Source organism: Drosophila suzukii, chromosome 3 (assembly GCF_043229965.1).
Source record: "Drosophila suzukii chromosome 3, CBGP_Dsuzu_IsoJpt1.0, whole genome shotgun sequence".
NCBI lineage: Eukaryota > Metazoa > Arthropoda > Insecta > Diptera > Drosophilidae > Drosophila > Drosophila suzukii.
In genome coordinates, this window is record NC_092082.1 from 64,907,815 (window position 1) to 64,930,266 (window position 22,452).

General features: G+C 41.2%; 2 protein-coding genes across 3 annotated transcripts in view; both read right to left on the reverse strand.

Annotated features, from left to right (window-relative positions):
• Window positions 1-757: 757 nt before the first annotated feature.
• On the reverse strand, window positions 758-15,143 carry Antp (homeotic protein antennapedia). Of its 2 annotated transcripts, XM_036819081.3 has the most exons (4): window positions 14,514-15,143; window positions 13,866-13,904; window positions 13,520-13,733; window positions 758-3,043 (listed from the first exon to the last, which is right to left on the reverse strand). In XM_036819081.3, the coding sequence occupies exons 1-4, from the start codon at window positions 15,141-15,143 to the stop codon at window positions 2,793-2,795; spliced, it is 1,134 nt and encodes a 377-aa protein (XP_036674976.1). In that variant the 3' UTR covers window positions 758-2,792. The 2 variants fall into 2 exon arrangements, with proteins under 2 accessions (XP_036674976.1, XP_036674978.1); XM_036819083.3 differs by lacking the exon at window positions 13,866-13,904.
• A 442-nt stretch (window positions 15,144-15,585) lies between these two features.
• Window positions 15,586-22,452, reverse strand: part of LOC118878017 (uncharacterized) — a 53,835-nt gene continuing 46,968 nt past the window's right edge. The window contains exon 2 of the mRNA XM_065865536.2: window positions 15,586-15,723. The gene's annotated coding sequence lies outside the window, so the exon portion shown is untranslated. The remainder of the gene's footprint in view (window positions 15,724-22,452) is intronic.

A 22,452-nucleotide genomic window follows, 5' to 3' on the forward strand; every position in this document is an offset into this window, starting at 1 on the left:
TGATTCGACCATGGAAATGGAATCTTCACATTCGCATCCGTGAGTCCAAATTGGCAGCTGCTCAATTCTGAGGCTATTTATGTCAACTAGGGATGCGTTGTGATTGCGGCAAACACATCGGCGAGAATGCCGACATCTAATGCATTGGCCATGCTGGCAGAGCAGTTTCAAAACTCAAAATTCAAAATTCTGCCTGAATTATTCATGCTATTCTGTGACGTAAACGTGAGCACATTCACTGAATTTCGCGATTACAAATGGCCGGCGATTATGCGAACAATGAGAATTCAATTTGTTTGAGCTCCTGACTCGGGCTGAGTCAAGTTGAGGCCAGTTTATGCGGGTGGAGCAGCTGCTGATCGTGGTCTTCGGATGAGGGGCTCAGGTGTCTGGGCTGGCCATTGGCCAGTGCTTTGTTAATGCCACTTGATTAATCGCTTATTATGATGTCAGATTAATAAGATCGTTTTCAGAAATGGTCCGTGTTCGAGGCCTGCGAAAAAAGGCGAATGTTTAATGAACGATTCCACGTGAAATTGTTATATCAATTCTGTGCTTACCTTCTGACATAATCAGTGGCCTTAGGAAATATCCATTCATGCCGTCATTGCACAGTGGAAGTTACTGAAATTACATGGAATTATCAACTGAAATATTAAATATTTAACTCTTAAAACGCTTACCTTACCACTCAGAGGATTCACATATCCCATGGCCCACTAAAAGGAAACCCCATGCCAGTAAAACCTCCTTCAGATTAAATTTTTAAATACTATATTTTTATTATAAATATTACAAATAAAAACAAAATCTCATTTGTAATTTAATTATAATTTTCTTTATGCTTTTTGCTTTGCCTTGCAGCCCTTCCACTGCATTCTCCATCCTTCTTGTTTACACTAAAGTTTAAATTTTATTTACAACAAATTGTTTAGCTTCCACATTTCGTTTCAATTTCGCACAAATGTTTGGGTGTATTTAATGTTTTTGTTTTGTTTCAAATATATATATTTTTATCAACGCATTCGAATTTTGTTTCTTGTGAATTTCTACATTCTATATTTATGTTTTTACCAATTTTTTTTTAATTTTCTGAATTGAAACTTAAGTTATTAGTTTCTTACAGAATGAGGCCGAAAGTTACGTATCTGGATTGAGTTGAATTTCGCTCTCAAGGTTCTTTAAGCCAATACATTGTAATTTTTTTGAAATCTTTTGACTATTTTCTTCTTTTGCAAATCACAAATCCTTTCACCTTGGATTGGGAATCTGGTTGGGAGGGGAAGGGGGTTTTCTGGGGAATTTACAAACGAAACGCTCTACAAAGATACATGTTTTATATTAGGCTTGTTTAATTATATATATCTACATATAAACATATGATGCTTTATAGTTTTCATTCCCGTCCTTCTATCTCTTTCTCCTTCGTTCCTTTGACTTTGGTATATGGATTTCCACAGATGGCGTGGAAATTGAGTTTGAGTTACGTACATACATTTATATAGTTGTTAGGCGAATATTCATATAGAAATCGTTCGGTTCTGCATTCAAAAGGGATTCTCTACATCCTCGTATAATAATGCATTTCAATTTACTACTTTACAGGGTTTTTGTTTGAATTCATTATTTATACATATTCTTTGTGTTCCTCTGTTAACAATTTATATTCTTCCTCTCCGCTTGCCAATTCATATTTTTATGCATTTCGGTATACTTTATATCCTTTTCGACCTAATTCGAATTTCATTTTTGCAAGAACTTAAAATTGCACAAGAAATTAAAAATATAAGAAAATACAGAAAAATGGTAAATCTAACCGAAAGTTGAGGAACTCTCAAATTTGTTAAGGTTAAATTTTCACTTGCGAGTTTTATAAAGTTTAACTGCCGAATTTTTACATATATTACTTTGAAGTGTTGCCAATCTTTTGCGATTCCTTTCTATTTATAGTTAAGCTTCTGCCAGTTAATAGGTTTTATTCTGTATTGTATGTGTAAAACGTTTTGTTTACTTTAAGCAACGTTTCTCCGCGGTTTTGGTATTTCTTTGTCTAAATTTGCGACATTCACTTAGGGCAAAGTTTTCTATTATCATGTTCAGTGTTATGAAATATTTATGGGTTTCTTGAACCAACATGCAATGGATTTTGACGCCATTTTGGTTTTTTAGATTTTTATTTGTTTTTATTTTATACTTTTGCGCTAGGATTGCTACAAACATTGATTTAGTTTAATGTTTATGTTTTAGGTTTAGGGTTTATGCTGGGGTGTATATATAAGTTAATCGTACAGTACTTATGACGCGTAAGAACTAATGTTATCGTGTATATAGTATATATGCTTCATATATATTTATTTATATATAACTCCTTGCCTTTAGCTTTACTTGGTATCATGTATAGTTATCCATATATTTATGTGTATATATATGCATTATAGTTAAATATAGCTTATTTAGATCTGAGGTCACATGAGTTGGTTTTGTTTGAGTTTTACGCTTTACTTGTATCTTTATCGTAATCGTTATCTTTACGTTTATCTTATTTCGCTTTCTCCACTTGCCATTCGTGTACAATTAAATAATAAGTAGAAAATAATAACAATTAACTAAGTTGTAGGTAGAGTTCTCAGCTCTGCTCTTTGTTTAGTTTAGTTCACGCGAAGTTCAACGGATTGGATAGGTAATAGATAGTCCTCTGGGATCGAAGTAAATTCATTTGCGCTCTCCGAACTAACGTAAATTGTATTTAGATAGAAATTTCATTTAACTGGTGAGACTCCGCCGGACTCGGTCTACTGCGGACTGTTGGGTGGCGTAATCTCGTCGCCCTCGCCTCCGGATCCCGGCTCGCCCTTCGTCTTGTTCTCCTTCTTCCACTTCATGCGCCGGTTCTGGAACCAAATCTTTATCTGGCGCTCCGTGAGGCACAGGGCGTGGGCGATCTCGATCCTCCGCCGGCGGGTCAAGTAGCGATTGAAGTGGAACTCCTTCTCCAGCTCCAGGGTCTGGTACCGGGTGTACGTCTGCCTTCCGCGCTTGCGTTCTGTTGGTTCCAAGTAAATAAAACAATTTTCACAATTAAAATCAATGCAACGCTTGACCGGCCACCAAATCAACAACAAATTCTACTATATCTACAGGTCCACTACAATGCATACAACAACAAGAGCTGGATGAAGAATATATATAAATATATATGTATATTTGATGTTTTGTATCTTTTTGTTCTCTTTCTCCCGGATAATCGGATGAGGACTGAGGGTTCGGGATTGGGGGGAACTCAAAACCACATGAAGCAAGGCGCTGAGGCTCCGAAACTGAGGCTGATTAAAAGACAACCTTACCGAATTCGGATATTTGTACTTGTCAAAAAAAAAGAGAAAAAAGCAGGGCCCACAACAGGTCTGTGACGAGGGGCCTCCTCTCTGTCGTCCATCCCGATAGGAACTCTGGGTTTAATTTTCAAGCCATACCCTTTTCATGGGTAGGAAGTCTTAGAGAAAGAAAAGGAATTTGAAAGTATTGTAACAATTTTTAAATTTCTTAAAATCGTTATTGATAAAGGATCAATAACTTGGCCCTAAATAAAGTTACCAAACATTTAATTTTAAACAAAAAACATTCTTTTCCTTTTATTTTTCGATTTTACATTATTATATTTAATTATTTAGTATAATAATTTTAGGTAAGGGCATCCAGTTTTCGATTATACACCCTGTCTTGGGGTTCACTTGTGGATTAAACTCGGCGGAGATTTCATGGACATCAAGCGGCGAGCAGACAAGGTAACTAATTATGCCCCAATGCGGTCTGTCCGTTCATCCGTCCGTCCGTCCGTATCTTTGTCCGTTAAGCGGAGAGGTATCATGCCTGTGATTCAGGCAAGTGCAGTTCACCTTCGAGCCTGGTTCAGTCCCCTTGAATTCCTCCCCCTTGGACGGTAGCAGGGCATAACTGTAAAATAATTCGGCATAATTACGAAGGCTGCCCCCTCCCCACTCGAAACCGCTCCATTTCGAAAGCAACCAACCAAATGAGTTCGGCGCCTAATGACACTTACTATAATTATAATTTCGGTAATGACAAAAAAAGAGCACAGTGAAAACGTCGGGAAAAAATATGTCAAATATAATACGCAGCAGCAAATATTATAATTGTCAATGGCGAAGGCAGGTAATTGAAATGGGTTGCTAGCGTGAGAAGCCATTTTCGGGTGGAGTTTTCCCGGCCTCTTCTTGAGTGTATTTCTGTGTTTTTTTAGGGTTTGGAAAATGTCCGGCCGGAAATTGGAAGGCGGCCACAGCAGCATTGGCATTGCGGTGGCTTTTGACCAACCACGCCAAGCGGCAATCAGTGGAAGTCCCCCCACCCCAAAACCCCAACCCCCGAGGTGGGCAGTCTTAACTATTTTTTAATAACATCTTCAGCATTTGTCTTGCTCAACTCGCTCTTCCAATTTTTTTCTTTTTAATATTTCACGTATTTTTGTGTCTTCCATCTCTGGCTCGAGGTCGTTACATCATAAGCTCTTTTATGTATTTTTTCTCGAAGTTTTTTTTGTATTTTTTGCGGCATCCATTAAGGCGCGCGAATCCAAATCGTATAGAACCAGGGGAGGGGTGGCTATAAAGAGGGGGCAGCCGCACAGCGGTGGTCAGAGCAGCTACCTTCTTTTAAATGACACGGCTGATGCCATGTCTATAACCCGAGGCGTTCGCATTTAATCATCATCAGTTAGACGAGTCGCTGTGCCGGCAAAAAATCTTGAAAGATTTGTGGCAAAAAGCGTGCGTGGTCATCCCCCTCGACTTCCGCGCCCATCCTTCAGCAGTCTGCGAAGAACCCATGGGGGGAAGGCCAAAGAGTTGAGTATTAGGAGCGGATTAAGAGCGGAATAAATGGGCTGGACTTTCACCCGAGATGATGGATAACAAAAAGGGAGAGGTACGACGGGGGAGTTCGAATTTTTCCAAAAATAGTTTTAAAGAGGTGTGTACCTGTAGGACTATTCTAAGGTAGGCATATCTAATAGCTCCTGTTTTAATTCTGCAGAAATCGTTTCCAACTAATTTGATTAAGTTGATATCAAACTAACTGAAACTCAAAAAAGTCCACTCATTAGCACTCATTTTTCAAATCAAATAAAGCATTTTTTCCGCCTGTCCATAACCATTGCCGTAGTTCCCATCTGATTACTACCTTTTCTTTCTCCTGCACACATTCAGCGCATTTCCATTTCCATTTGCATTTCAACTCCCCTTTGACGTAACAGAAGCTTTTGCTGATAATTAGCAACACAAAGCTGTATGCCTGCCCTCATGCATTGCAAATAAATGATTATTTTAATTGATGAAAACACCTACAAGTTTCGCATAGAAGACTGGGATCTGGACTGGGTCTTGAAAATAAACATAGTTTGGGGAGGGCCTCAGTGAATGGCTAGAGGGGCGTGCATCGGCAATTTAAGAGCGGGCGCTCTCTGAAATTTGTTTTTAATGATGCCTTTGCACATTTCATGTTGCCATCACTCAAAAGGCAAAAAAAATCAAACAAAGAAGGAGAAAAAGCCAAGATGAAATACTTGTTTTTCTTAGATACTTTCAAGGCGTGCGTTGATCGGTTGGGGCGCCCTTTTCTGGACAGGAGCTTCGAATTGAGCGCTGGGAAATTATTATAAACGCATTAATGGCGCTTTGAGGAAAAGAAGCCAGGAGCAAGGGGAAAATGGAGCCGAAGGTATCAGCAACAGAAATATAATAAAGGTGAAACAATTAATATGAAAAAGAGTAGCGATACATGTGAAGTACCAAAGGCAAGACCTCTGAGGTTCTCCGCTCCCCTGCCACGCCCCCGCCCTGCTGCCACTCCCCCCGCCCCTCAACAGGCCATACGTCTAAAGTGGCTGAGTGGTTGACTGACGTACCGAGTGGACCGGGGGCATTAATGCTTTTTGATATGAAAGCGTATTGTAATTAAATTGCGATTAGGCCACCATTTTAACCATTTTACTCGTTTATTACACTGCTCCGGCTCCATAATGGATTTTATTTCATTTTCTTCCCCTGTCAGCCCCCTCCCCCCTGCCGCACACACAATTACATTAGTGCTATTGGCCGTATGTGTGCCGGTTAACGTTTAAAGGAAATCATTAAAATAATTGCTAACAACATTTTATGGAATTCGTTGAGGCAGGAAAAAATTAAAAAGCATTATTTAATAGCTCGAAAAAATTCTATTTTATAATGCCCATAATGAATTATAATATTGGCAGAGATTGCTTTTTCATCAAGCCCGAGGCACGTCGAGCGGAACTAAAACAATGGCCAGCATAGTGCGAGGAGGCTGGGGAAAATGCGCAATGAATTTCTGTGCCTGGTGGTGGCACATTCACGTTTGCTTTAACAAAATAAGTAATTAATCTTTAATGGCTACATTTCGTTATGATGCACCATCTTGAAGTAAATGTTTTTCAAATGGTAACGCATTTTCCCGCCAATCTGCATTCATTATGTTTCTCTTTCCAGGCAAAATTGAGTGCCACCACTGCGGATAACCTCCAAAACAGAAGACTTGGCCCCAGGTTAAGGCTATATCCATTCCCAACTGCAGTTGGGTGGTCGCCGCAGCAGTCGCAGTTATCTTGGCCAAAAAGCCGCTCGTCATGCAACAAATACAAAAGTGCATTTGGCAGCAAACAAAACGAAACGTAAACAAGTACAAGCCAGCGAGCAAAAAAAGCTCACATCAAATGCGAGTAAATGTTTTTTTAATTGCGGAAATTACAGACAAACGCAGGCCGCCGCAACAAAAGCTGGAAAATTATTATTATTTATGATCGTAAGTTGATAAATTTTTCATCCAGCTGAAGAGTGTTCGTGTGTGGCATTTTGTAGAAAAAGAGGAGACAAATTCCGCTGGTTGATGTCACTTTATTCTCTGCGCTGTTCTGGTGCGAATCTGCCAACTCATTCGATGACTTTGTGCTAAATAAACAGAGGGTTAAGGGGGCGACTGGGGGAAAATGGAAGTGGGTGCCCCATTCTGGCCAAAAAGTTTCCTCCCATTTGATTGTTTTGCATATTTGACGTATTTTTGCCGTCGCAAACTTTCCGTTTGGTGTTTTCACAACCTTTGGGGAGTTGGCCAAAAAGGGAACGCAAAGGAGCAGGGATAAATATAACCCGAAATCCTTTTTGAGGTTTGATGTCTTTGACTGCACTGCCAGCATTTTCCATTTCTACCCTTCTTTTTTTAATTAAGTTCAAGAATTTTATTTTTTATTTTCCGAGGTAAGAGTAACAATTAAATATTGCCATTGACCATTTGATCATTTGTTAGCAGTTTTTTTTTTAATTTTCATTTGGCTGCCCTTTTCCATCTGGTTATAATCTCGGGAGACTCGACAGCGTTTTTAATTTGGGACTTGTTAAGCACTTAAGAGGGTTAAGAATCGACAAAAGTTGACAAAAAAATGGAGCCCAAAATTCAGGGAAAAGAAGAGCAGAAAGGATGGCCAAGGAGTTGACTTGGGGCTTATAAATGCATTCATTTAAAGGAGAAGAGGAGGGGGTTTTAAACTTTATTTAGTTATCGCTTAAACAAAAGCAAAACGCAAACCGAGGGGAAAACGAGGAAAACTATACGCGCCATCTGATTGTTATTGCGGGCTCTTCTTTCTTTCGGTCGCTTCGCTTTCTTACCACCGTTTGGTGTTCTGCACTGGGAAACATTTTACGGACAAATGTAAGATCTTAATGGTTGAAAAATTAATTTATTAAATTAAAAGACGGTAATAAATCAAACTGAACATTCTTGTATTTTAACATTGCTACTCCATTTACATTTTTTTTATTTTAATTTGTTTATGTAATTTAATTTGACCCTTTTGATTTACCAATGGTGTTTGAAATAGAACTAACTTTTAAAGAATAAAAACGTTTTCCGAAAGGGATTTTATATTTAATTATGGTATGCCAACATGGGCTTTGACTATTTTTCCCCAGTGCATGACCTCCATTCCCCCATTTTGGATGCTCACTGTGGCCATGGCTACCCATGTCAAAATATTTGACAGCTGACTAAAACACGCTATGCGAGGGACGCGAGAGAGAGCAGGCATTCAGTCAAGTCAGGCTCATATCAAGTATCCCTGAGCAGCCGAAATGTCTCTCTCTCTTTTTCTTTCTAGCCATCTCGCTTTTTCCAATGGCAGTTAGCTGGCAGCCATTGAAACATGTGGCTGACATTGACGACGTCGACGTCGACAGCGGCAGAGGGAGAGAGGGGAGAGAGGAAAGGATGCTGGAGAGGAAACTAGAGAGGAAGTCCTCTTTCAGTGGGAAAAGCCTAGGGCATGGGTAATGACAACTATAATGAAAGCAAATTATGGGAATACAACCCAAGGGCACAGCCAGTTCGAATTTGTTGAAACAAATTGATTTGCCTTTAAAGCTTTAAGTTCTTATAGCTTAAAATATCTGCAGAAGCTATAAGTTAACCAAAACCATAAACATTAAATTAACTTGGACTATAGCATCAATTTAAGAAACATAATAAGCTACAAATTAATTTATAACTTTAAGTTCTAATTCTATTAAATCAACTGGGTATTTATTATATCCATTATAAAAAAAAAATATAAATTGTACTGTAAATCTATATTTTAGTCAACTCTATCATATGCACTTGACTCTAAGAAATAATATCATTATGAAGGTGTTCGGAGAAGTGGCTCCAAAGGCCCCTTTGTCTTTACCCGAAGTACTTAAACTACCATTAGTTTTAATTGATATAATTGAAGAAAGCTTTCAAAATGGTCCTCCCCTTCCCCAACTCCTTTGCATAACCTCAAATTAATAATTCCTAACTAGTTTCGGATGTTTCTGCATTCCCATCTTGCCACCAGATACATTTTTTAAGGAATCCCAAGCGCCGAAACGCGGACCGCAGGAGGCCCAAAAGGTTGGCGAGGGACGGCGAGAGAGCTTCCTCACTTCATTGCTGCATGAATAATATTCGTAATTTGTCAAAAGGTTGGCCAAATCCCAAAATACAAAAACAGCAGCGGCCCAAACAGAAGATGGAGAAAAAATGGAATCCGAAAACAGAGCTGCGATTGAGCCACAAGGCCCCGGATGCCTCTGCCATGTCCAAAACTGACCCATCTCCGAGTGCTGAGGCCCCCAAGGACCTTTGGCGAGCTGTTGCCATTATTTTGCGCTCCTCAGCTGGCCGCAAAACCCAGGGGCGAGGGCGTGGGCGTGGAGAGAGGGGGTGGCTTTGCCGAAATAAAAGCGAAATTTCCTCTTCGCATTTGCTGCGCTTTATTAAACTTTTCCACCCAACGCCACAGAGTGTTTGTGTGTGTTTGTGGGTTGGAAATCCCCAAAGTTCCTGTGTCATTTTTTGTGCTCCACGTTGCTCAAATTTTTGACAGACCCTGTCAGAGGGGTGCGTTTTTCTATACGTATATATGTTTGGGTATATATTTAGAAAAAATCTTCACGCATTTGGCAAATTATCTTTTGATCCGCCCGCTTAAATTGCCAGAGGCGAAAAAAATACGAAAAAAAGTTATGGTAGAGCGAAACGAACTAATAAATACCTTGTACCATGTACACCTTTAAAGAAATGTTGTGCCTTTTTAAGATCAGGTTCCAAATACTCTTTATAACAACTTTAATGAGTGATATTGTTTTAGTAAACCAAAGTTACATCCCAAAAATCTTTTGTTAATATTCAACACATTTTCAAAGCACAAAACACCCTTAGAGCTCCACAAGTACCTAGAGGGTATGAAAATCCTGCGGAATGGCAGAGGAAAATACGTTAACACAATTTCACTTTGGGTGGACACATCTAAGCCGGGCCAATCGTCCGCCTAAGTAGTTGTCCTCCGCCCACCGCCCCCTGTCGCTCTGGTGCCATCGAAAAGTAGTTTGCGCGCAAATCCTCAAGTTAAGCAAAACTCTCCAGGACATTAAGTGCAGCGCCAACAGACAACAAAGTCCAAGGATGGCAAAGTTTCCGCCTCGTCTTGCTCTCCCTAGAACGCTGGCAACTGCCAAACGGATGATGGCCGGGATCAACGTTTTACCAAAGCCGGGGCAAAAGTTTTTCCAGCAGACAACGTGCAACTTTTTGGCCAGCGAGAAGTTCTTTTCATTGTCTTGAACCCCACTGACAGCTTCCGAGGGAGCGGAGTGGAAACTGTCGCTTATAATGCGCACAATGAAGTGCACTTTTCCCACTCGCCCTGCCGGCTGCCCGGAATTGAAAAGTGCTCAGCTTTGGCTCCGCTGGCATAAATATTTCCATTTCGTGTAAGCGAGAGCTTTCCCAGGCAATCTGAGTGAATCACAATGAATCTGACAGGGACAATAAAAAATGCATTTCTAGGACGGCGAAAAACCGCACTTTAGGTGACCAATAAAGGGCTTTTCTAACATAAAATGGGGTAAATATAGAATTATTTCTGTTACGTGTTTCCAAAATTTAAATACAAACAACACTACTTTAATTTAATTATCTATAAATACAAATTACCAACAATAGGACTCTTCAAGTGGTATTTTACTCTTTGTATAGCCCCCAACATTTTGCCACATTTATTCTCTGTGTGTAAATGAGTACACAGGAGGCCAGGCAAACACTTGTTGCAAGAATTTGTTGACTGTCGCTTAAATTTATGACCCCAAAACTCGAGGACCGCAAAAAGAGCCAGCAGCATCCAAAGGATTCGGCTTGGACTGCAAGTTTTCCCCCTCAACTCACCAGCAAATTATCAAATGGCAGCGAGATAAAAGGGGGTAAGTGGAGGAAATCGAGTTGAACTTGGTAAATATCAAAACAACATTAAGGCAGGAGAGCCGACTGAGGGGCCAAAGGGCCCCCAAGTCCCATTGTGCCGACTGCCATCCATGAGTTACAACTTAATTGAAACGGAGTTTCGTTTTCCCTACACTCTTTTTTTACTTCGAAAAAGACCCCGAGAAGAGAGTCTTCTCGCCTTGCCCAGTCACGATCGGAACCTTTGTGGCACCTTTATCTTTTTATTTGTTCGCCTTAGTTGTTGCCTAATGCACGCTTGAAAAATGTCCAGGCGTTAAGTAGTTGCAATCGTGTTACAGTGGATGGGTTGAGATATAGACGGTGTTCTATGTGAATTACGTAATACTTAAAATTGTGGAATCTTATAAGTGTCGGTATTAAAAGTATTAAAAGCCTGTGCTGTATCAAACTATTCTAATTTTTATATAAAACAAGAACGGTTTTGGTATAAATGGTATCTACAAATGAAACTTAAACCAAGAGGAACAGTTTATCCTCAAACCAAACCTGATCTGGTCAATCCCTCAATGTTTTTGCCTCAGGCCTTTGGGCAATTTTCGATTATTTGTCCCACAGTCGCCGACTATTTATGGGCTATGCAAAATGCAGCCAACTCGGGCGAAGAGGAGCTGTGCTGGCAAGGCAAAAACCTAAGCAGAAATAAACTCGTATGCATTTAATCATCGTAACTTAAGCTCGGGGATCATGTTGTGGCACAGTGAGAATGCCGCAGTTGCCGCCGCGGGAGATGCGGACCGAGCTTTGGGCCAACTCCAGCTTTAATTCCCCGGCTCCTCCCCTCGTCCTCTCTGACCGCTTCATTTTTAATAAAGAAAAGAAGCAAGAAATCCAACACAGAAAAAAAAGTATATAATAAGAGAAAAGAGGGGAAAACTTCATGTCATCGTGGCCTGGTGGTGCCGTCCTTCTCTTTATTTTTTAAGGCGCGTTCTTTTATTTTTTGCACCGCCGCAGAGGCGTAGAGGGAGGGGATTAAGACGACGGAGTGGCCACTATGAATGGAGCCTCGGCGTGTTCTGGAGATTAATAAATTGATGGCATCCATTGCACATAACGTGTAACTAATGGCGCCCATCAATTCTGCTTTACATCTCAATCTGGCTTTGGCGAAAAAATACAGCCGGCAACAAACAAAAAACCACAGCAACATCCACGGATGGGGATGCGGATGGGGGAGCTCCTTGGATTTGGTAATGACCCAGGAGCAGGTCAGCTGGCGGCGAGGCAGAAAAAGGACCAACCACTTGAGGCCTGCTCTCACTTTCTCCGGGGAAAGTGAAATGCCAACGGAATTCTATATTTGGAAAGGACTCGCCTCCTTGTCCGTACACCAATTTCCCTCGAAAGGCGGGCAAAAACACTATCCCAACTTATGCAACATCCTTTGAATCCAGAGCCGAACCACATGCAGTCTGTGTGCTCTACTTTCCAGCTCTCATTAGTTACGCCTAGGGTTTTTGGCAAACCTTTTTCTGGCAGTATCTGGGACTATTGTCGATTTGCATTAGCTGGCAGGACCGCCTTCTGTGCTCGGCTCCGCTGGACAAGCGTAACCCAGGGGCACCTCTTCCGCCACCTCTTTCATCTGCCTGCATTCATCGATTTTGGGATTTCGGAAATTCGCAAATTTGAACGAATGTCAGGTATCGGACGGTCCTCTGCAGATGGATTACGGTTAATGTCGAGCAATTGGCCAGGGCAATAAAGTGAAATTGCCCTGACGTGTCAAGGTCGAAGTCGATTCGTTTTGAACCGAAACCAAACGCAAAGAACATTTGCAGAACAAGTTTGCTTTAGCATTTGAAAAATAATTCAAATATATGTAACATACATATAAAGATATTTAAATTTAAAATAAAAGTAATGTATAGTTCAAAAAAAAGCTGCATTTGTAACCACACAATGTTAACGAAAATGGTTTAACTTTGCCATTAGTTCTTCATTGTATACTTAATGGAAATTATTAAATAATATTTCATGTATTGAAAATTGTAAAATTGCTGGCTACATTTTTTCAGGCAGTCTTCGGAATTTAAGAGATCAAGATGAATTTCAGATTTTTAACATACACTGCTTGATCACTTATCTACATTTTACATTTACTCTACATATGTTTACTGATATATGCACTGCTTTCAAAAGTAAAAAGTGCAAGAACTGCTTTAAAACCAATATTTCAATTAAAATAATCAAAAATTAAAATTTAAATGTAAAAATGTTTAAGAAAAGTAAAGTGAATATAGAAATATTCTATAACTCATAGTTTCAACAGTTTTGAAAACTTTTATATGACATCTTAATAAAAAAGATTATTTTTGTCAAAAATAAAATCGAAATTCCATGAAAAGAATTTTGCAGGAGAAATGTTTTTATACTCTTCCCGAAAACGATTTGTTACCTAAAAATTTCAGACCATTTAAAACGTGAAAATAAGTAAATATTTATTTTCGACTGCTTTTCGTTCGAAATACCAGGTTCGCTGTAAAGGTTCCAATGGTTTAACTTTAAATAATTAGCTCTAGCCGTTGTATGCACAGTTACGTTTCTAAGGGGAACTACGATCAATTCTATACGGGGGACTAACTACTGCAACCCACTACGATAAGAAGAAGAAAAATTCCACTTAATACGTTTCGTGGAATTGTCGATCACTTTCCTTGACACTTACCAAACTGACTTCGCATCCAGGGATACAGTGGAGACGGCATCCCCGAGGACTGCGAGTTCGGGTTTTGGGAAGGGGGCGTGTGCTGGCCAGGATGTCCTTGGTGCATCTGGGGAGGACCCTGGCCCTGGTGCATCATTGCTTGGGGTGGTGCACCCACCGGCGGAACCCCCGCCTGTTGCTGGTACATGCCCATGTTGTGATGGTTCTGATGGACCTGCAAGGGGGGATTATTCAGATTAGTGATACAGTATTGCTGGAGATGGGGCTTCTAACCGTCCACCACTGGGAGGGGGTTAGTCCTAGCGGATGTGGAAAGGGGGCAAGCGGAATGTGAACTTGATCTTACCTCTGTCACGTCGGGAACTCCCACGTCCGTGTAGCCCAACTGCGGGTGCGAGCAGCGAAAGCGGAAGTGAAAAGATGGGAAAAGCGTTAAGTGTTTGCGAGATATGCGGGTGGGGTAGGGAATTCTACATACGATTATCGATTGGGGAAGGTGTTTATATAAATATTTAATAACTTATAATTAACCCTAGTTCCAAAACTTATTTACCAACTTGTTTATGAAAGCAATTTGTTTACTTAAAAATACACGATCTTCATTATTTGATTCATGATACTTTGGTTTGAAAAACATTACAAAAAGCCACTTTAACTTATATATCATATCCAAAAATATTCTTATAAATTTAACTTTTAACTTTTTTTAACTGAAGTAGTTTATGTTCGAGTTTCGAGAAAAGTGTAAATAATATTTAAAGAATGTGGTACCAGCAACCATTGCAGTTAAATGACCAATAAAAATGAAGGTACTATGCACAGAAAAATATTTTTACTTTAAAATGTGCCTTAAGTAAATATTGAATGGATGAATGGATAGTTATTAGTATCAATTTCCTCAAAAAAATTAAATAATTCCTTAAATTACTTTAACTAAAACTAAAATCCATCTAAACTACACTAGAGTTATTGAAAATACAGGATCCCTTCTCACCTGCGCCTGCGGATGGCCCATGTGGTGGGGCAGCGTCATCTGGGCGTTCATGTGGTGGCCGGACATCTGATCCACCAGCGGGGGCGACCCGCCCTCGGGGACCATGCCCAGTCCGCCGACGGCCGCCTGCAACTTGCAGCTGGCGTAGACGACGGGCTGCTGCTGCTGCTGCTGCGGATGTGTCACCTGTTGCGTCACCTGCGGCAGTTGCTGCTGCAGTTGCTGCTGCGGGGCCTGCTGCGCCTGCTGCTGCTGCTGGTTCTGCGTGGGCTGTTGCTGCTGCTGCTGTTGCTGCTGTGGCACCCCCAGCTGGCCGTTGGTCTGCGCCTGGGGCATGACCCCGCCCACCTGGCTGGAGGGGCTGTCCGGGCGGGAGTAGACCTGGTGCTGCTGCTGCTGCTGCTGGTCCATCCCCTGGCCGTTGTAGTAGGGCATGCGGTCGTAGGGCGGGAAGCGCGGGTAGGGCATGTTGCCCTGGTGATTCGCGTTCTGGCTGTAGTGGTGCATCTGCTGGGCGTCCAGGTCGGTGACCCCGTTGCCCGGATAGTGCCCATGGTGCATGTCCGCCCCCATGTACGTGTTGGTGAAGTACGAGGTCATGCTCTCGCAGTTGTTTGTACTCATCGTCATCGTGGCAGCCTCCTCAGCGTCAGCTGATCCCGCCGCGAGTCCTGATCCTGGAGTGAACGTGATCGTGACTGTTACTCTGCTTAGTGGCTAGTGACTGTGGTGCTCTTGCCTCCCTGTCTCCGTGCTTTTAGCTACTTTCCTTATATACAAAGTAAACTGGAATGTAGAAAAACGAGTGTTTACTGCTTTGAGAATTGAAGAACACAAAAATCATTCAAATATATAGCCAGCTTAAAGTCTTTTGAACTCGTATTACATAGCATAGGTCTAAAATATATTTTTGAATGGCTAGATATCAATTGCTCCCCCTATTATACCGCATACTCACCTAAATAACCTTTGAACACTTAAGTACAATGTACAGTTGCGTAGCCTAATCTTAGTTAGTGTGTAGTTGTTGTGTGAGGTATAAAATGATTTCCGCTTTGCTGTTCCTCTGTTTGCTGTCTTGGCCAAAAATGACGAAATTAACCTGCTCCTCGTCTCTCGATTTGGTAGAAAATCTCCTCTCCTTGGTGTTCTTTGATCCTTAAGTAGCCTTATCCTCTAGTTGGTATTCCTCAATTTTGATTTTGAAACTCTGTAAGTAATTGAAGACGGAATTTCCGTTATTATTGGTGTGCTCTTGTCAAAGCTTTGGTTTAAAGTGAAGTTTGAAGTGATATTGGGGCTGTATGATTTCATATGTTCCCTAAGTTGGGAGCAACATGTGGAGCCCACTGACAAATTGTTTATTGTATGCATGGCTGCCGGGTTTTTGGTGAGGGAGGAGGACTCAAGTTTTCTTTCAAGATTACCGATACTCTTTTGGGGTATTGATTGCCAGTGTGAGAACCGGATTTTATTTGTATAACATTTTTAATCATATATGTAAGAGAGTAAAATTGTAATAGTCATACATAAGTAAGAACATTTGACGCTCATAGTTTAATACCCATGGCAACCCTACCATCATCCTTGTGTCTGAAATTCCACAAAATCAAGCCAAGATGACATTCTGTAATTTGCCCCCGGGAACTTTTGAAATCCTCAAACCTAGAATCTTCCGTTGGCATGCAATTGCCCCGTTTTCCCCGCGCTTGACAAGCTGACAACATTCATTGAATTTATGAATATGAAATCAATTGTGTTATCCCCTTTTGACCTGACATCCTTCCGGTCAAAGTGATTTAATTTCCTGGCTCATTATCACGAGTCTCTGACCTCATAAATCACAAAATTCCCCACTCCAGCTCCATTCGGATAATCCAGACAAAAAGAGGGAGACGGAGACACACGTTGCCTGCCAAGCCATGCATATTCACATGTCTGTCCCGCTCTGGCCGGGTCTGTGACTGCTTCTGTGGTGATGGTGACAACCCTGCCGAAAATCCCCAACTAACTAACGGTAACTTGTTGTCGGAAATGAAACTTCCCCGACTTGCACAAAGCATGAAGCCCCCAAACAAAAAAAGGGCATCGTAAAATAATCGGAATGGTAAACTTTAAAATATTTCAGTCTTGTCTCTCGCTCTCTTTGCATTGTGTTCGTCCTGCTTTTCGCCACACCCCCCAGCACACCAAACCCCCGTTTTCCTGGCATTTTCCCTTTTGTTAACGAAATAATTTTCTTGCCTCCGTCGCTGCCAAAGCCAAAAGCTTCCCTTTCAATTACACATTTCCCAATGATGGCGATTGAGCGGGCGACTCGGCATGGGCAAAATGGCGCGAAAGGACAATGGCAGCGGCGGAAGGAAGCGTGTGTTCGTGTTTGTGTGCTGAGTGCTCCGCTTGTGAGTTGTGTGTGTGTGCGTGTACTTATGTGTGTGAAGGGCCAAACGGATGCTGGCAAATCGCTGGACTGTGGCCCGATCCCTTCCTATATCAGACATGTGGGTGGGCGGAAAGGCGAGGGGCCGATGGGCCGAGGCCGGAGACAGGGCCTTGGGGTAGGCAAAGAAACCCACTCAAGCACAAGCGAGATGATAATAATGTCTGATGTGTGTTTTGTCTGTTCTTCCTGTTTTTGCCGCTGCTGCGGTTGCGGGGAGGGGGGCAAGTGCCTGCTCACTGTATAATTTATGTTCGTCTGATGTGATTTATTCAAGCGAAGAAATTGCTCAAATTTGATTTGCCATAACTGATTTGGCCACTCTTTAATTGCAAACGTATTTGAAAATATGGAAGCGATTTCTATTGATTTTTGCATAAGTGTTATACGTTGTTTACAAAGTCATATAAGATTACATCAAATAAATATCAAATTATTTGTTTAAGCCCTATCGTTTTTCAAGTAGCTTAGAAACTAAATGTAACGCCACCTAGCATTAATTTTGGGAACTACCACCACGGCATGTCAAATGTCAAATGCTCGTCAAATTTGACAGCCCGAAAGTATGCCACGAAAATTAGAGGACAGGCGGCGCCATCTAGCAGAACGTGAGGGAACTGCCTGTTATGAAATTGAAGTTGACAGTTTGGACAGCCGTGTTGCCTGCTTTTGGGGTGAAAAAAACTCTTTTCGACTACACAAAAGAAAAAAAAGTTGACCAAATGGATATAAGTTTTTCTATTAAATTAATACATTTTAGGTTTTGAAAAAAACATTAAAGTGAAAAGGTATGTAAGAAGTATGAATTTTTTATAGGAATATAAATAAAACAAAATTGAAAGTGTCGGGAACAATGCTAATTTAGCATCACTGGTTGACAGTGTTGTTCATCAAAAATAAACTTTTTAGTGATCTGTTACTTATATCGATTTTTTTACACTATGATTTAAAAATAATTTGCTGTTCCAGCTGACTTTTTTGCACGGTTTTATTTCATTTAATGAGCTTCAATATTCAACATTCAATCATTCGTATTTATGATTGCTGTCAACTCTCTTTTCTCGTTAATATTAATTTCTTATTCTTTGGAGATTTGTATCTTGAAATTGTTTTGAGGACACAAATTAGAATTAAAATTCTCAACAATCGAAATGGTCGTGATTTTGACAAGATTCCATCCAAGAATTACTGAAGGTCATCTTATGCCTTCTCTTCTTTTATTTTTCTCGTAATCCTACATAGATAGACAGAGTGGTTTTAGTAGGCACTTAAAAAACAAAAACAAAACTAACTGGTTTGTCGAGGTATTGAATGCCTCTTATATAGTTTCAAAACTAATTCGTGTTCTGGCTTATAAATGTTCTAAAGAATTTTCGATTTCTTTCAGATTCAACGAGATCTCTATGCATCTGCCCCACTGTGCAATGGCATTGCCCGTCCATTCAGGTTCAGCCAAGACAAGAACCATAGTTTTAAGCCCAGCCCACTTAGCCACGCACACATTCGCACTAGACACACTCCCACACACACACCCAGGCACAGAGTGCGCATGCCATATGGGCAGTCCCGTTACCAGTTTTAAGCCACACACCTCGACAGCTGATTGCACAACCCGAATCGGGCGAAAAGTGGATCCGTCGGCGAAACAGAGGTCCACTGGACGGGTTATCCATCACTCACTCAGCAGATTTTACTCGGAATTCGGTTAATGAGCACATCAACACTTTCCCATCCCGCTCATCCACTCCCACGCATGCGCCGTCCCTGTCTAACCAACGTGTCCGGAACCGAAATGAAATGAAATGAATGACTTCTTTCTTCGGCCATCAACTTCAGCTTCAGCCATTTTGATTTACGACTGCCAGCGAAACTGTGAGTGTTATGCCGTCGCATAGCGCTACTTATGGGGATGGAACTATGCATTACAAATATGGGAGAATTCCCAAAAATAGTTTATTTTACAAAAATATCTAAAGTGCTATTACCACAGAAAATATAAAAGATACTAATCTTGATTTTGAAAAAAATTCAAAATACTTTTTCAAAAGTATTATCAACCCAATTAATACGGGAGAGATTTTTAAAGAAAATAAAGAATGATATCATTATAAAATAAGTATAAGACTGACTATAAAAAAAACCAATATTTCTGTTGTATCATTTGAAGATCTTTAAAATCAACCCTGTTTGAAATGAACTAAAATGGCAACTCTGACATCTTCCTCTTTCTTTTTTCGCTACCAACTTTTTGTTATTTTTCAGCCGTTAGACGAAGGCGTCGCCCGTCAACTGTCAGTTCATGTTCTCGTTCTGGTTGTTCCTGTTGCCGCCGCTGCCTGAGTTGCCATTGTTGTCGGCATCATTTGAAGAAGGGCGGCCCAGAGGAAGCGGCAACGGTAAACTTATAGCCAGTTAGTGCGTCTCATCTTCAGGTGGCAAAGGGGGGTGGGCTGGAGTTGGGTGGATGTCTCTCAATTAAACCCAGTGGAGGGGGGCGTTCTGCTCGGCTGCTCCGACCTCTGCCGGCGGCTTAAATTGCTGTTTTGCATTTTATTTAAATAATAATTGGCCTGACTAAGTTTTCGCAGCGGTGGAAATGGGAAGACTGAGCGGAAGGTAGAACGCATAGCATTGGCCTTAAAAAACTGTAAGAAAATATTCACTCCAATTAGGGGAAATCACACAAGAAACTCCGAGAACGCGGAAATTTAATTAGTAGAGCTATTCAAAAACGAGGGTAGAATAAATCAGAGACATTATCAAGAAAGAAACATACATGGTATTTTTATTTCAAATACTTTTTACCTATCGATATAAGCACCTGATTTTACAAATGACCTTGAAATCAAGTATTCTCAATCCGTCACTCGCCAAGAACATATTTCAATATAATCACCTGAAGAAGAAGACCCCGAAGCACGTGCTCTTTGAGGGGTCCCAAAAATGCCAAAAGAGTTTATTGTGCCATCAACTAAAAGAGCAAATAAAATTTTATTACCACTATAAATTTCAGGCACTTGAAGCGGCGCACCAAAAACAGAGGCAAACGCAAAACAACAAAAATAAAGCCTTAAAAAACCCTACAAAAATGTATCAGAGGCGTAAGCTGAGAATTGTTAAGGGGGTGTATTTAAGAAAAATAGTTCAGGGAACACTAAACAGTTTCAATTTATTTTCCAATATACTCCATTTTCCCCGGTATTCGATTTAGAAAAGAGATAAATAATTGGTTTTGAAATTGCTTAAGCCCCCCATTCGACGCCTCTGTTTTGCAGGCCATGGTCAGGTTCTGGCTCAGCCTGCAGGAGGATAAACCTACGACATTTGGCGACGTCGGCCAGACAGAGACGCCAAGACCAAGAAGTCGAGGAAGGAAAGGAAGCCGGCGATACGGAAAAAGGGGGAATGGGAATGGAACGGGGGCCTAAAGAGCGGCGGCAATCGATGAGGGGGTTTCAGGGACTGAGGCCTGCATTTTTCTCACATTTATCTTACTGCGAGTGCTGCGTTTTATTGCGATTGGAAATTGAGCTTGTCAACGCGGCAGCGGGCAACGCTTGGCTAGTCATCGAAACCAGAGGCGAGGAAGGGGGTAGGGTTTCCGCGGGAGGGGTACGAGCTACAGGGACAGCTGGTCGAGTTTTGGGTTCCCGGTTCCCTGAGATAATAATAAAAATGTCAGGCTTTGACGATTCTCCTCGTCGTGGCCGTCGGTTCATAAATAAAGTGATGCACTACAAAATATAGAAAAAACTATCAGTGTTTCTCGAGGCCTTGTTTAAAATTGTAAATATCCAAAATTACTGGTTGTAACATCATGGAAATCCAGGAATAACAACTTTTTTTAGAAAACTACAAACAATGCTCTTGGTGCTAAATACATACATATTTTGTACAGCAAAATACAGAAAACATTTTTAAAGTGTTTTGATTTATATTTTACTTTTATTTTAAAGTCAACTAAAAACATGTAATACCGAATAGAGATTGCAGTGTTATTAAAGAAAGGGCGAGAAGTATTAGAGGGTTTATTAATATTATATTGTGTTTAATAAATAAAAATGTTGTAAATTTTTTGGGGACAAAAATGCTATAAAAATAGAATAGAATTCTATTATATTTTAAAATCTTTAGTTATAAAACCCATATTTCTTACAGTGTGGCCTCCACTCCTTTTCCTGACAGCCTTTGTTTTCCCTTTTTTTGCTGCATTTAAATTTTGGCCATGATCATGGCCAAGTGGCAGAATAAGGCATTTTCCTGGATATTTAATTGGCGCATACTTAGCATTTACTAATGGACATGAGGCACAGTGTGAAGGCACCTGCCCCAAGTCAGCGGCTCCCGGGGGAATGCGAAACTGGAGGGGCGCAAAACAGGAGGGGGCAGACAGTAAACACACACAAAAATGGACAATGAAAAGAGCTGATAATAAATCTAATTGACACATTTGCAATGGTTGACTCCCCGTCCGCAATTCCGTCGAGAGATCGGGCGAGGATCTGGATCCCAGATCCGAGATGCAATTAAAACTGCAACTGCATTGCTAATGATCGTGGCAGCTCCATAGCTCTCTCTCTCCATCACAATGGTGAATTGTGTAGGAAAAAGCTGGAACAACTTGACAATCTACACGCACACACGAAATACATAAATTGCTGCGATCATATCGAATCATCGATCAATCGGGCGCTGCGGACGGCCATCGATGGACCGCTCCTGCCGCGATAACGCCGCAGGACCTCAACCGCCGCTGTCTGCTGCTGTCCACACTCGAACCACTCGGGCCACTCGGACCACTCGAAGCTCTCAAAGATTCGCTGCCACTGACATCCATCCATGTTGGACTTCATCTGTTGCCGTTGATTGGCAGGCAAACGGCGGAGAAAAAAGCTAGGGGAAATTGATTGGCAAAATGAAACATGGCCAACACATTGGGCTCATGTTTCGATGGCAAAAATGCCTTCATTACAACGCGCAATGCGTAAAACGCAGGCCACGCATGCGCATTGCATTTGGCTGCTGGGAAGTTCAGATGTTCAGATGCTCGGATGTTCAGATGTTCGGATGCTCGAATGCTCGGTTGCTCAGATGCAGACTCCTCACGCAGATCCCGAATCACGCGATCCTCAGGACCCAATGCGCAGACTCCACTATCTCCGTTTGTCACCGCAAAAGCCCTCGTTAAGTGCAGTTGGCTTTGAAATATATTGTGCTACAATTGAATTGTTAAGTGCCTGGCCTTCGGACCGGGTTGCGTGTGAAAATTATAATTTCCTGACCAGTTTCAGTTCCAGAGCGGCTGACCCCAGCAAAAAGCAAAAAAAAAGTACATAGTATGTAAGGAAAAACACAGAAAACCAGCACAGCAATGTTGTCAACAATTTGCAAAGGTTTTTTATGTTGCTGCGGTATCGCAATCAACCACGCGTAGAAACATTTAAGTGGAAGGTAATTAAATTTCATTTTATGACCACTGGCCGAACAAAAAAGAAGGGA